Below are 14,096 nucleotides of genomic sequence, written 5' to 3'. Positions count from 1 at the left end.
TTAAAGATTGGATTCAAAATAGAAATTCATTACTATTTTATAATTATTATTACTAATTATTACTGGAGTGAACATTGATTTGTTTCAATGGGCCATAAAATATTTTTATAGTAGTTATCAAAAATTTTTTTCACTTTGATCATTCAATAATGTAAACTTGTATGCGTCTATTACTAGATATTAATGACTTTTATCATTTTGTCTACAAAACAGTAGAATAATGATAGAAATTTGGTTTAAAAAAACTAAACTCTAACACGCTGAAACAGACGACTGATCAGATAAAAAAAAAATCATAAGAATAAGACTGTACATTTTTCCAAATTATCTAGGTAAAATAGGGGTTCATTCTCATAAAAAAAAAAAAATAATGTTAAGGTTATTAAACCTGAAATGGTGAAAAAATAAAATGATTTAACTACGTATTGTAGAATTCTTTAAATCAAACAAATTTTTTCATAACAAAAATTTTAAAATTTTAATTGTATCCGAGAAAATGAGTATCTTTAATATCCCTTAATGAATCACTCTGTATATATATATAAATTTTCTCTAATGTATATGTTTTTGTTCCTCGATACTTAGAAATAAAATCAATGATATTTTGATAATTAGTTTTGGTATCTTTTAGTTTTTTAATAAATGATAAGTAATCAAGGTTCACAGTATCAATTTTATATTTTATATACTTCAAAGTGTAAAAATCTTTTCAATAAATGTTAGAATACAATATATCAATATTTTATGATAGTTAAAACATATAAATCAAATATTTTTATTTATTTTAAGAGTTTCTAAACTTAAAAAAATTATCACTTGGATAACGGTCACAAAATTGACTAAATTATAATTAAGTTTAAGTATTTTTTTAAATTAAATTGTAGCAATCTTTAAGTGAATAAATTATATATTTTTTAAATTTTACAACACAAATAAAAGTAATTATAGATGAAGCAATAAAGTTAAATCTGTAAAATTTAATCTGACATTAATGAAATATTGTTCTTGAATATAAAGGCCAAATGATCTTGACCACTGATAAGATGGTCATATACTATTACAAAGTACAATACAAACACTTATAAGTTTGATATTGAGTACTAATGTGTACTTAAATTTAATTGGATTAATATTTACAGTCTTTTTACAACTGACCTATAGAATAGTTTATTTTCTGTGAGAGTGGAGTTTAAAAAACATGAATGAACTTTGCGTATAATTACACGGGTACAACTGTTATAATAGTTTCAATTTTGTACTTAATACATCAACTAACTACATGAAATAATTATTTATAGTGAAAATCATGTTTTAGTGCTACAAATATCTTTTCAGCTTCGCGTCGAAATTAAAAAATAAAAGTTGGAGAGTAATAAAACAATTTTTGTAATTGCAAATTGTTGAATATCTCATAAATAATTTTTTTTTGCAAAAAACACATTAACAATTATTTGAAATTTAAGATGGGTCGGGCTGTAATGAATGATAAAAAAAGGTAATTGCTACAATTTTTACCCACAAAAAATGTAAATTAATTATTGTTTATTATATTTTATTTTATAATGCATTATTTACAAAATGATTTATTAACATACTTTGTTATATAATTAAAGTTTAATATACCATTGTATATATATTGAAAACACTATATATACGTCATAATTATTGAATATAATTTTATGATAAAAAATTGCAATTGACTATTTAAACAGTTCTTTATCTACTCATTTTTGTCTTACATGTGTTTTTAGGTAACATTTATTTCTAAACGTTAGAATAATTGTGAATAATACATGGAGAGTAAGTGATACTAAGCTAAATAACAGTAAAAATATTTGCTATAATATTTAACTCGTTGTAGAGAGAACTGTTTTATGGTACATGACTTTTTGGGGCTTTGCTCTAAATTCCGTTTATCGAATGAATATAAATATAGCCATCGTTTCAATGATTAAGCACCCAGTCAAAGCTTCCAATGTTACTCTTATAAGTGAATGTTTTCAACATAATACAATCATCGAATCAAACAACAATAATTCTCAAGTAATTCTACCAACGAAAAGTAATGATGTTAGTACATTATAAAATCAATGTTTCAAAAAATATTATATAACTGAAGACATATAATAATAAGTTTAATCGTGTTTTGTTTAATGAAACAAATTATTTAATTTGTTTTAATAGGATGACAAGTTCGAATGGGACGAACATCAACAAAGTATCGTTCTCGGTGCTTTTTTTATGTTGCACATGATAATGCCAATACCCGGAGGAATCTTAGCACAGCACTATGGAGGAAAATACGTTTTTGGATTATGTAACGGCCTCGCAGCAATATTGTCTTTTGCAATACCAGCTTCCGCAAAAATTAGTTACAAAGCATTAACTGGCATAAGATTGATTCAAGGGTTTATAGCGGTATGTATCAGAGTGTTCATCATTTGATAATTAGGAATACTTCAATATTTGAAAATAGTATTCGCTTTATGACTTAGGGAAGTACATGGCCTGCGATGCATACGATGACAGCTAAATGGATACCAAAACATGAACGAAGTTGGTTTGTTTCAGCTTATATAGGTAAAAAAATATGCAAAATTTAAGTGTTTAAGTATTTTACCTTTAACTGTCATTAGCTAGAAATCGTTAAATATAATAAACAGTCATTAATGTCTTTGATAGAATACATCAAGCATTTTTAAAACATGAACTATAAATAAACAAAATTGTATTTACTAATTATATATGTAGGAAATTCGGTTGGTACAGCCGTAATTTACATGACGTGCGGATATCTCATTGATTTATATAATTGGGAAATTGTATTTTATTTAACTGGAGCTATTGGCTTACTTTGGTACATTTGTTGGACATATTTTGTATATGAATCTCCTGCTGTACATCCAACAATTACCGAAGAAGAAAAATCTTACATAGAAAGCAGTATTGGAAAACAAATTAAATCTTCAAAACCAGTAAGCATATTAGCTCTAATGTTTAAAAGCTAATGACTATTTCTATTTCAGTATCAGCGCTAAGTTAAACGCAATTCACCTGTTTAATTATGTTATATTATTTTTAGAATATAAATGTGCGAATAAGCATAATACGAATTATTAATATTTTATGGGGGTTGCAGCTAATCACTGAAGATAAATAAAGACTTATGATTTAATTTTTTTTCATTGAAAAAATTAAAAAATAAAGAAATTTGAATATTATCCAATTTAATTAAACCTTAATATTTGTAAAATACATTTTTTACTTATTACCATGAAATACTATACTTTGAAGTAGTGCCATACAGTCAATTTGTTTTCTGTGGGTATTAGTTTAATTAATTCGGTTTTTACAATAATGGCTTTGAAATTTTTAGTATTTTTTGGTTTTAGATTTTGAGATTTTATTAGTTATTATTAATATACAGGTATCAGATTAATTCAGAACTGAAGGCCTCGATTTATAGTAAATATATTATTCCATTATTAAATTTTATAAAGCTTCCAAGTAAATTTATGTAAATACATAGTAAATTTCAGCAGTTTAAAACAAAATATTGATGTTTGGAAGTTTTTCAAATTAATATAAATTAGCTTTGAAAAATTTATTTATGTAAGTTTAAGTAATACTTATTGAAATAAGCACTGATGTAATAAAATATAGATTATAGTTTTGTGGGTAGCGTACTATTAAGTAGGGTGTAATAGTTGAAAAACGGGAACATTAAGATTTGAATATTCATAACTTACGACATAATCGAGTTAAAAATATAAAATAAACATCATTTAATCACAAATATTATGTAGTTTAAGTAACAAAAATGATATTTTTAGAATTAACTTAATTATAAATGATAATATTTTATTAGTGGGATAAAACAAATTCATACGCCTAATTTTGCTTCAACTGACTATTTTAAATTAAGTTTTAATTATATACAGGGGGTGGACAAAATAATATGAACACCTGACATATACTCAATATTTATTTATTAATAAGATGTTGCTTATTAATTCATTTAAATCCATTTGCTTTTAAAACCGCTTCAATCCTTCGCGGAATAGATTCAGTATTATCCAAATGAGCGTTAAGTTCTGCTGTAACTTTAGCCGCGGTAGTTTTATGTTGTCTTGTCACAATCCGTTTTAATGTTCGTCGGTCCCTGTCAGTCAACTTTGGATTTCGCCCACTATTACTTTTCGCCGATGATGTTTTTCCGTATTTCGTGTATGCTGTCATTACTGTGGATACTGTCCCTCTTGACACGTTCAACAGTTTAGATGTCTCCGTTACAGACGCTCCCGCTAATCGAGCACCCACTATTTGCCCTCTTTGGAAGTCCGAGAGGTCACGCATTTTATTTTAAATTTATTTTAACGTTCGTAGTATAACCTGTGTTATACACTAATATGTTATAAATAACTACTATATTGTAATAATATACTAATTTTACGCCATGTTATCCAAAAATTATACAGTGTAGCCAACTTGCAACAATATGTAACTATATTGCATGGTGTTCATATTATTTTGTCCACCCCCTGTATATACGTGTTCAAAATTGAAAACTCATTTAAGTTTTTTAAAATGATTAAAATTTCCTCGAATTCAGTAAAATTTCTATTTGAAATCTATTTTATTAACTTATAAAATTCATAATTCTGATATAAACACAATATTATATCTAGGAGGGAAAATAAGATATTTGAAAATAACATAGGAGATAATAATTAAAATGGAAATTATTATTTATTATTTAAGAAAACACATATAATTAAATATATATGTAACACATTTTTATTCCATAATTATAATTGGACATTTTTATAAGGGCAAATTTTATTTTGTCCCCTATTAACAATGTTACAAATGCTAAAACTTTGTAATTAAAGACAAAGCAATCGAATAATAAAAGTCGTGGACTCTAGTAGTAAATGAAAGTTGTTAAAACATTAATTTCCTGACCCAAATTTCTCACCAGTTTACCTTTTAACTGTTTTCTTTTAAATTATTGTTGCATACTTTCAAAATAAAATTGAAAATTATTAACGTTAAATTTATAAAAATTAAATTATTTATATTATATATAACGTTCAAAGAGTATATTTTTTATTTATATCTAAACTACTTACAGTATTTTAATTATATGTATTTTAAATGTAGCTACCAATACCTTGGAAATCATTACTTTCATCAAAACCTCTTATATTGAACGTACTAACAAGTAATGGAGGAATGTGGGGACTTTTTACAATATCAACACAAGCTCCAACGTATTTCAATTTTGTTTTAGGTTTAAGTGTAAAACAGGTATTTATGTAGAGTTATTTGTTTGCTTTTTGAATAGTTTTGTAAGAGATAATATTTAAAATAGGTGTAAATTGAATAAAATATTTAAAGAAATTAATTTTTCTCCCTTTAAATATATTTCTATATAAACTAATATGTCATTTTCATTTTTTGTGGGGACCAATACCCATAGAATACCACCATCTCAGATTCTGTATTTCATCATTAGAAAAAAATTCACTACTTCTTATCTCTTTTTTAATTAAACTAACAAATAATAAAGTGTTACAGATAAAATTATATTTACTCTCTTATACAGTGTGATTTATGAAGTATACCAATGTCCCATTTATTCGTTAAATAATTTTAAATTTTTCATAAAAAAGTATAGATTACAATTTATATTTTAATAAATCATCAACTAATATTTTATGAAAATCATTTTTAACGGTTAGTTCTGTTTTGCAAATTATTTTGCAATAATTTTAATAGTTGAACGTTTTTGTAATTAAAATTATTACATTTCTTTGAGTAATTGATAAATGGGGAAAATGAGCATTTAATCAGTACTTGCAAATAGTACTTTTTATAAAACTAATTTTTAAAAGAAATAACTATTTTTAGACTGGATTTTGGGCAGGTTTACCTTACATAAATCGATGGATATTTGCATTTGGTTTTAGTACTTTTTGTGATCATTTAATAAAATCCAAAACTATGTCTGTGACAAATGTACGCAAATTATCTACATTCTTTTGTAAGAAGAAATTTTGTTCTTTAATCGCTTTAAAAATTAGTGAAATTATAAAATATTTCAGGTAATATTCTTCAAGGATTGCTTATTTTAGGAATTAGTTTTTGTGGATGTAATGCAATAGCTTCTATCACAATGGTAACCTTAACAGCAATTGTAAATGGCTGTTCAGCTTCTGGTGTGCTAGCAGGCAGTGTAGATCTAGCCCCGAATTATGCTGGTTAGTTTTGTAAATTTTAGAATTCCAAATAATTCAATTATGTTTTTCTTTAATAAAAAACAAACTTTTACATAATAGTACATTTATTATAATTCAATTATCTTAAAAATTAAACAAGACTTTTTGCGTTGAAGCTTTTTAATTCTTGATAAAAAATACCAACATTTTATATAGTTCTGATATTTTTGGAACGTATAGAGAATTTACATTCCAGAAATATCATGAAAAATACAGGCCTGTGCAGTATAGGTATAGTCATAATTTCATAATAAGGGTCTACAGTTATAAATTTCTTTTACGAGACAATTTTGAGGTCTATTTTCTTTTGTTCGTCATTTCATTTAGAGATTACGATCAATTAGAGAGAAATTCTCTCTCTATGGTCCCTTACCTACACTATTAAATATGTATAACACGAAATTTAATGTTACAATTAATAATTTTTAAATATTTTTTTATAAAATCTGTAATTTTTGTTCCAGTCAATGTATTGCATAAGGTCGTTGACTAAAATATTGTTAATGTATTGTTTTTGTAGAATTATACCTAATAATTGGTAATAATTGAATCAGCTTTTCAAAAACGACATAAGTCGTTTAAAATTTTTATTTTACCGGAACCAAAAAAAATGAATTACTCCAGAAACTTAATTTTTTTACACTTACACCTATTTACTAATTTATTTTTAAGGTATATGATATTCATAATCCATAGTTTAAAATACTTTAACTTTTATCAAAATGCATTAAATTAATATAAAACATATTTGACTTGTATTGTTTTTGCAGAAAATAGAAATTTATAATAAAAAATCTAAATCAAGAAATAAAATTTAATAGATGAACACAGAAAATTTATAATATTATGATATAAACTGAAATAATTTTTTAATATAAAATAATAATATTAAAAAAAAAACAAATCTTAACTTGGCAAAAAGCAACATAACTTTAAATAATTTTGATCAAAAGTTTATTGAGTGCACCAAAGCAGAATTGATAATCTTCATTTTAAAATTAAGCGAAATAGACATTCTTAAACCTGCATTATTTTAAGAATTAAGTATAGAACAATTGTAGGAGCTCTGATATCGATACATTTATAAAATAACTTACGTGTAATTTTGGAATGTTTTTCTACTATGTACTATTTTTCCACTCCAGTTAGTATGTTCAATGCTTTTGACTTTAAGCTGTCTGATAACATTTCGGTTGTAATTTGAAATATTGCATGACCTATTTTTTTGGGTTCATGATCACTTTCTGACTCGTTTGATGAGATATTTTTATTCAATCAAATTTAAAACTTATGATATTATTATTTTATTATGATGGTGTTGATAAAAAAAACATATGATATAAAATAATCATTGCTAACAGTGAGATATTTGAGTAACTGCAAAAACTACACAAGTCAATGTCTTGTGGTTCTAGTTTCTTGTAGTAAATGTTTGTACTAAATATGAGTCTGACAAATTAAGTTTTTACACAGAATGCGTAACTAGGTGTATAATTATCTAATTTGACAAAAAGTCATTATTAAAAAATCGGTCACTTATATCCTTTTTTGAAATGACTGATTCAATTATAGATTTGATTTTTTTTTAAATTACTAAATATACAATAGTATAGGGATAAATATACAGAATGAAACAGAAACACCTACAACTTTTGATACAATCAAAATTTCGTTATAATTTTTTTAAAAATAATTTATGCGTTCTTAAATTACATTAAAATCATATTTTTTTATTATTTGTTTTTAATAATAAAAAATAAAAATAATTTTTAAAATTTTAAAATATTTAAAAAATTAAAAATAACCATTTTCATAAACACTCTTCATACAAAAATAATTAATGCGTTAATAACATTTTTCAAAATGAATAAATATGAATTACATACATTTTAATACATACAGTTGGTATGTAACTCAGGTTTTATATGCGTTACAAATATACGTCAATACGATTTGTACCTAAATTCAAAAGAATTACTCTGTATGTATAATCAATTTAATTAATATTTCAATATATTTTTATTATTATTATTTAAATTAATACTTTTCAGAAGCTATTTTCAAACTTCCTAAAATTGCACATGACAACTATTCTTTTTAGGTATAATCTTAGGTTTGACCAGTACCTTTGGTGTATTCGCCGGCTTTGTATCGCCCATAATAATTGGATTATTCACTTATCATCAGGTAAATAATTAACGAAAAAATGGATTCCTTAATGTTTAAGCTATAACATATATTTTTTTTTCCAGCAAACTTTAGGCCAGTGGAGTAAAGTTTTTTATATATCATCAGCAATTTGTTGTTCAACTGGATTATTATACATTCTTTTTGCAAATTCAGAAGTTCAAAAATGGAATAACAAGTATGATTCAGATGACATTGAAAAAGAAATGAACGATATTAAGAAAAAAACGAATAGCAATGATCAAAATAGTACAAATAATTGATCTTTATTGGTTCTTAAACGTCGAATTATTATTGTTACTCTTTGTAACTTATTTATATAATTCAAATGAGTGATGCTTATTTGATTGGATTTTGTTTTTGACCTAGTTTGTTACATCTTATACTCATAAATAAATGGTATACATATATGTACTGTGAGTACTTTAGTGTAGTACTAAAAATATACCCTATTAATGCTTGGAACAAATTTATAATTTTCTATTACAATATTATTTAGCCTAACGCACTCAATTTTATATATATGACATTACTTTATAAAGCAAATCGTCGGAAAAATTACTTTTTTTTTAATTATAAAGTACGTTTATTAATTTTTTATTTCATAAAGTTTTTAAATTGTCAGACACCTCTAAACATTTTGAGAAATTAAAAATAAAGTAATTTTTTTTTTGTAAAAATTAAAAATCTTAGTACTTTGACGGCTGATTTTTCATAGTAAAACAATTTAACGGATAATTTGATTTTTATATTATAATTTGCTACAAAAACTTTAGTTTAATACACATTAAAAGTTGTCATATTTTTCGGAAAATGTTCAATAAATGAGTTGAAAAAAAATTACTCTTAATATTAAATAAAAATCTATTTATTAAACCTATTCTTAGGTGTTACACTGGCTTTTTGATATAAAGCATATATAAATAATTTATAATCGATTTTAATGCCATGGTGTATCATGAATTCTTGCCACGTCCTGGTGAAACGGTCAATAAGGAATACTACCTACAAGTTTAACGCCGTTTGTGTGAAGCAATCCAAAAAAATACCTGGATTGTGGCAAAAAAATTCATGGCTTTTGCACCACGATAATGCACTTGATTACCCTTCATTGCTTGTTCGTGAATTTTTGGCCAAAAACAATACTATAATGATTCCCCGCCTCCATATTCACCAGACATGGCTTTATGTGACTTTTATATTTCCAAAAATAAAGAGTCGGGTCCATTGTACTACGTGGAATTTGCGAAAGTTAGAGCTTAATAACTGGCAGAAACATAGAAAACACGTATAAGAGTCCCTAAATCGCTGGCTTAAACCAGCGTCTTAGGTTCTCCTGAACCGGCCGGCGTGACTACTTCTGTTGAAGGCGTTCGGACGATTCTTTGTGGTACATAGTTTGAATAAGAGGTTTTTGTTTTTCGTAACGTCATGTTCATAACAATATTAAAAATATATTTAAAATAATCAGAGGATTTAAAAAATAAACACCCCATGTTTTAAAAGTAAAACAATATTTATTCTCGTTAAAAATTTTTTTTCCATGTTTAAAATTTTCTTGCAAGCAGTAAATAGGTATTTTAAATAATAACTCGAAATAATAATTGCACAGATACAATTTTTTTTTTTTATGATTAATTGCTTATATAATATACTCATGTATATTCTCAAAAAATAAAATGTGTTTATTCAACATATTTATTAGGTCACTACTATTTATTTCGTATTAAAAACAATGATTACGTCAATTACAAGTTGCTAAAGTTACTCAAACTAATTGTTTTGTTTGGAGGACAACATCTATTATAAATAAATTTATAGATTCACTACAACTAAAATGTATCCAAAATACTGTAATATATTACAGTATAAAATACTGTAATATTGATAAACTTAAAATGATATTACTGAAAGCGAATAAATTGAAACTATATACTATACATACTACATTACTCATATTATTCAGTTCTTAGGAGTTAAACGTTATTCCGATATTCAGTACAATTATCCCCTAAAATTTTTTTTTTTTTTTAGTTATTCATTATTTATAGTCAATAAATTACGTATTAGATATAAATGTAAGATGAAGTCGAAAAAGATGTAAAATAAAATTTAATAAAATAACAACAAATTATATTCTTTATTGTGCTTATTTAATAAAGTTACCATAGATTATTCATTTTAGAAATATAGACAAATTTAAGATATTTCACTTAATTGACTTGTACAAAAAGTATTCATGTGAAAAGATGTCGATTTCTTGAAAGGGACCAACTTATTTATAAAGATAAAAATTCTTAGTAGTTAAATGATTTCAAATTATTGTATTTATGGCTGTTCATTTACACACTCGAATTCTTCAGTTATGTCTTTTGCGATAATATTCGCAGCAGTATGAAAGTCCTCTGGTGTCATTATTGGAGTAGTAATAAACAATTTTTGAAGTTCAATACTTTTTACGCTATTGAAAAATGAATGATTTTCTATTCTATCTTCTAGTTCTTTTTTTTCTAAAAACTCATTATATAATATATTTTCTAAATTGTTATTTTTCACAATTATTTTAGTTTCTTCTTTATTATCATATACAAACTCAAATTTATTGTAAACAAAATAATTTTTAATTTTAAGCTCCAAATTATTAAAATGATTATCTAATCCAAAAATATTTGCTTTCAATTGACTATTCGTAAAAAATTCTAATTGTTTTTTATTAGAGAATCATCTATTTTACATTTAAAAGTTTAAAAGTTTTGATACATGTCAAGGTATTTCTCATTTCTGGGGCTCTCGTTTATATCTGAATACTCCATTAATGCTTCTACGTAAGTCACATGTTAATAAATAATAATATTTATACGCCCTGATTTGTATTGCCATTTTTAATTGCTCTAGTTTTGCATTCTCCAATAGGTTTTCATTGGACGATATAGTATATGAATGTTGGCAGAAAATAGTAAGAATAACAATTTCACTTAATATTGATTTCTTCGTAATTACCTAGTTTTTAGTTTTTTAATAAAGGTTTTTAACTTATATTGAAATATATATAAAATGTATTCCTTTTAATTACACACAAAATGATTTTTTGTTCTAGAAAATGTTAGTGAGTATTTATATAAATACATACGAGGCAAAATTTGTGTTATTACTGACAGAATTTATTTATTTATTATAAATTATACAGGCAATAGCCCAAAATATACAATACATATTAAACAGTTAACTGGACAACTTAAAATTATCTAATAACGAAAAATGAAACATTAATAAACTTAAGCTTGACAAAGAGAAAAAGAAAAATTTAAATATTAAATAGAAAGGCTAAATGACTACATTAAAAATGAAAAGAATGAAAAAATCAGGGTTATTATTTGCAATGCGCATTAAACGTGGGAGAGCGGAATGAAAAATATAATTAGAAGATGAATGAGGAATGAGGAAAGGGGCAGTATAGCGAGTTGAATGAGCAGGTACCCGAAAGTTCAATTTAGAAAGTAGGACAGGAGAATCAATCAAGCCAGCTGAGAGTTTAGAAAGGAAACGGATATTAGAGTCATGTCTTCTAGCAGATAAGGAAGGAAGTTGTAAGAAATTTTGAATAGGAGTTAAGTCATGAGGTGGATGGGGGATATTAAGGATATGAGCCGCAAAGCGTAAAAATTTACGCTGCACTCTTTCAAGCATCATAGAGTAAGTAGCTGTATAAGGATCCCATAACACCGAACAATACTCAAAGATAGGGCGAACCAGCGAACAAAAGACATTTTTTAGTGGTCTTGAGAGGTGAAATTCATGAGAAATTCTCTGAATAAAACCTAAAGTTTTCAGAGCCTTATAACATACTTCTTCAATATGAAGTCAAAAATTTAAAGTAAGAGTGAGACGAAACCCAAGGTCAACTATAGAAGGAACAGAAGAAATAAGATGGTTATGAATATAGTATGTTGAAGATATAGGATTAGAAATACGTGAAAAAGTCATTTTATAACATTTAGAGGTATTAAAAGTCAAGCCAATTGATTTAGCCCAACTAACTAAGTGATCTAGATCACTTTGAAGTAAAATAACATCGGAACTATTAGTAACACGCATAAATAATTTGAAGTCATCTGCAAAAAGGAGTATTTTAGTATGTTGTAAAACAGAATTAGCGCCATTTACAAAAATGAAAAAAGTAGGGGAAATAGGATTGAACCTTGTGGAACACCGGAGGAGGGGGTTATCACTTCAGAAGCACAACTTTGAACATGTACCCACTGGTTTCTTTCAGTTAAATATGAAATTAACCAAGAGAGGAGTAGTTCACCAAAACCAGCGTGGAGTAGAAGTTCAGACAGGATATTAAGATTCAGTTTATCGAAGGCTTTTGAAAAAAAAACATGAAGGCTATTCAACATGTTCTTTGTAACGACATTTTTTAACATATATGATACCAAAATCACAAATTTTATGAACAAATTTGTGAAAAAAATAATAATTAAATTAAAAAAAAAATTCACTTAGCAAGCACAGAAAAATTTAATATTAACAATAATAACGTGTTCGAAATAAAATTGGTAACACCGAAAATACAAAAAAAAAAACTTTTGTCAGAATACAATTACAAAAAATAGCAATAATGAAAATAATAGAAAATTAAATCACAACAACGTGTCCCGAGAAGTCAGCAGTGTCATTTTGACACGAAGTAGCAATATCAAGAATATAATAATGATATATATTGGTTCACGTTTACAGAGAATAACTAATATTTAACATTAAAAATAACTATATTTAAAAGAACGTTAATGTGCAAAACTTAAACAAATGTGCTGAGACACAAAAAAAAAATGTATAGCTCTAAAAATGTAAGAAATTATTAAAGGTTAGTAATCAGAGTGACTTCATTAATTAAAATACCTACAAAAAAATTCACACAAGTTTGTATAACAGTCGTACAAAACTTATGAACCTGGTTAGGAACTAAAACATGACAAAGAAAAAAATACTTACAGCAACTTGAATCGCATCACGCAGTACCAAAATAATAATTAGAAAAAAAATTAAGTGTGTAACAAAATTAAGTTAAGTTAACACGTAACATGATAGTCGCCATTTTAAAAGGTTACGAATATCAAAAATAAAATATCGAATTATTTGGCCACAACAAATAAATTTTTTAACTTTTCATGGCGCTCTGAAAATTATAAAAACAAGTGTCACCAAATTACAAGATGAGATAATGTATTATCGAACACAGTAGATTTAAAAAAAAATAGAAAATTAAATATTGAAAACAATCGATATTTTTTGAAAACCAATAAGAAATAAAACAAAATAGATGTTCAATTTTAAGATCATAGTTAAATTTAGTTACTACTATATAATAACGAAAAGAAAATGTTTTTTATAATTTACCATGTCATAATAATATTAAATAAATATGAAGATAACTATAGACTTACAATTATTTAAAAACTGTAACTGATGTCTGTTGAGTCGTTGATAGTTGATATATAACAAAACCTCATGACAAGTTGTCACATAACTATGATGAAGTCTTAGACAGACCGTTGCCCGTATCTTATAAACTAGTCGAAGATTATTTGTGAGGAGATAGAAATACAAAATACACGAATCCATTGG

At 25.5% G+C, this 14,096-nt stretch overlaps 1 protein-coding gene across 3 annotated transcripts; it reads left to right on the top strand.

Annotated features, from left to right (window-relative positions):
- The first annotated feature begins 1,119 nt into the window (after window positions 1-1,119).
- On the top strand, window positions 1,120-8,878 carry LOC126910569 (sialin-like). 3 transcript variants are annotated; one of them, XM_050693228.1, is made up of 12 exons: window positions 1,120-1,227; window positions 1,316-1,495; window positions 1,752-1,800; window positions 1,862-2,070; window positions 2,185-2,418; window positions 2,496-2,580; window positions 2,752-2,975; window positions 5,164-5,310; window positions 5,914-6,046; window positions 6,108-6,263; window positions 8,383-8,468; window positions 8,534-8,878. In XM_050693228.1, the coding sequence occupies exons 3-12, from the start codon at window positions 1,794-1,796 to the stop codon at window positions 8,729-8,731; spliced, it is 1,479 nt and encodes a 492-aa protein (XP_050549185.1). In that variant the 5' UTR covers window positions 1,120-1,227; window positions 1,316-1,495; window positions 1,752-1,793; the 3' UTR covers window positions 8,732-8,878. The 3 variants fall into 3 exon arrangements, with proteins under 3 accessions (XP_050549185.1, XP_050549186.1, XP_050549184.1); XM_050693229.1 differs by having other exon boundaries at window positions 1,128-1,495; window positions 1,862-2,043; XM_050693227.1 differs by having other exon boundaries at window positions 1,131-1,495.
- Window positions 8,879-14,096: the final 5,218 nt, after the last annotated feature.

This window comes from Daktulosphaira vitifoliae, unplaced genomic scaffold (genome assembly GCF_025091365.1).
Source record: "Daktulosphaira vitifoliae isolate Bord-2020 unplaced genomic scaffold, ASM2509136v1 Scaffold_1, whole genome shotgun sequence".
Lineage (NCBI taxonomy): Eukaryota > Metazoa > Arthropoda > Insecta > Hemiptera > Phylloxeridae > Daktulosphaira > Daktulosphaira vitifoliae.
The sequence above is the reverse complement of the archived record's forward strand: the minus strand, read 5'-3'. Positions and strand labels throughout refer to the sequence as shown.

Coding starts and splice junctions, on each gene's coding strand:
- LOC126910569 (XM_050693228.1), top strand. Junction 2,976..5,163: donor AAATTAAATCTTCAAAACCA/GTAAGCATATTA, acceptor TTTTAAATGTAG/CTACCAATACCTTGGAAATC. Junction 5,311..5,913: donor TAGGTTTAAGTGTAAAACAG/GTATTTATGTAG, acceptor AACTATTTTTAG/ACTGGATTTTGGGCAGGTTT.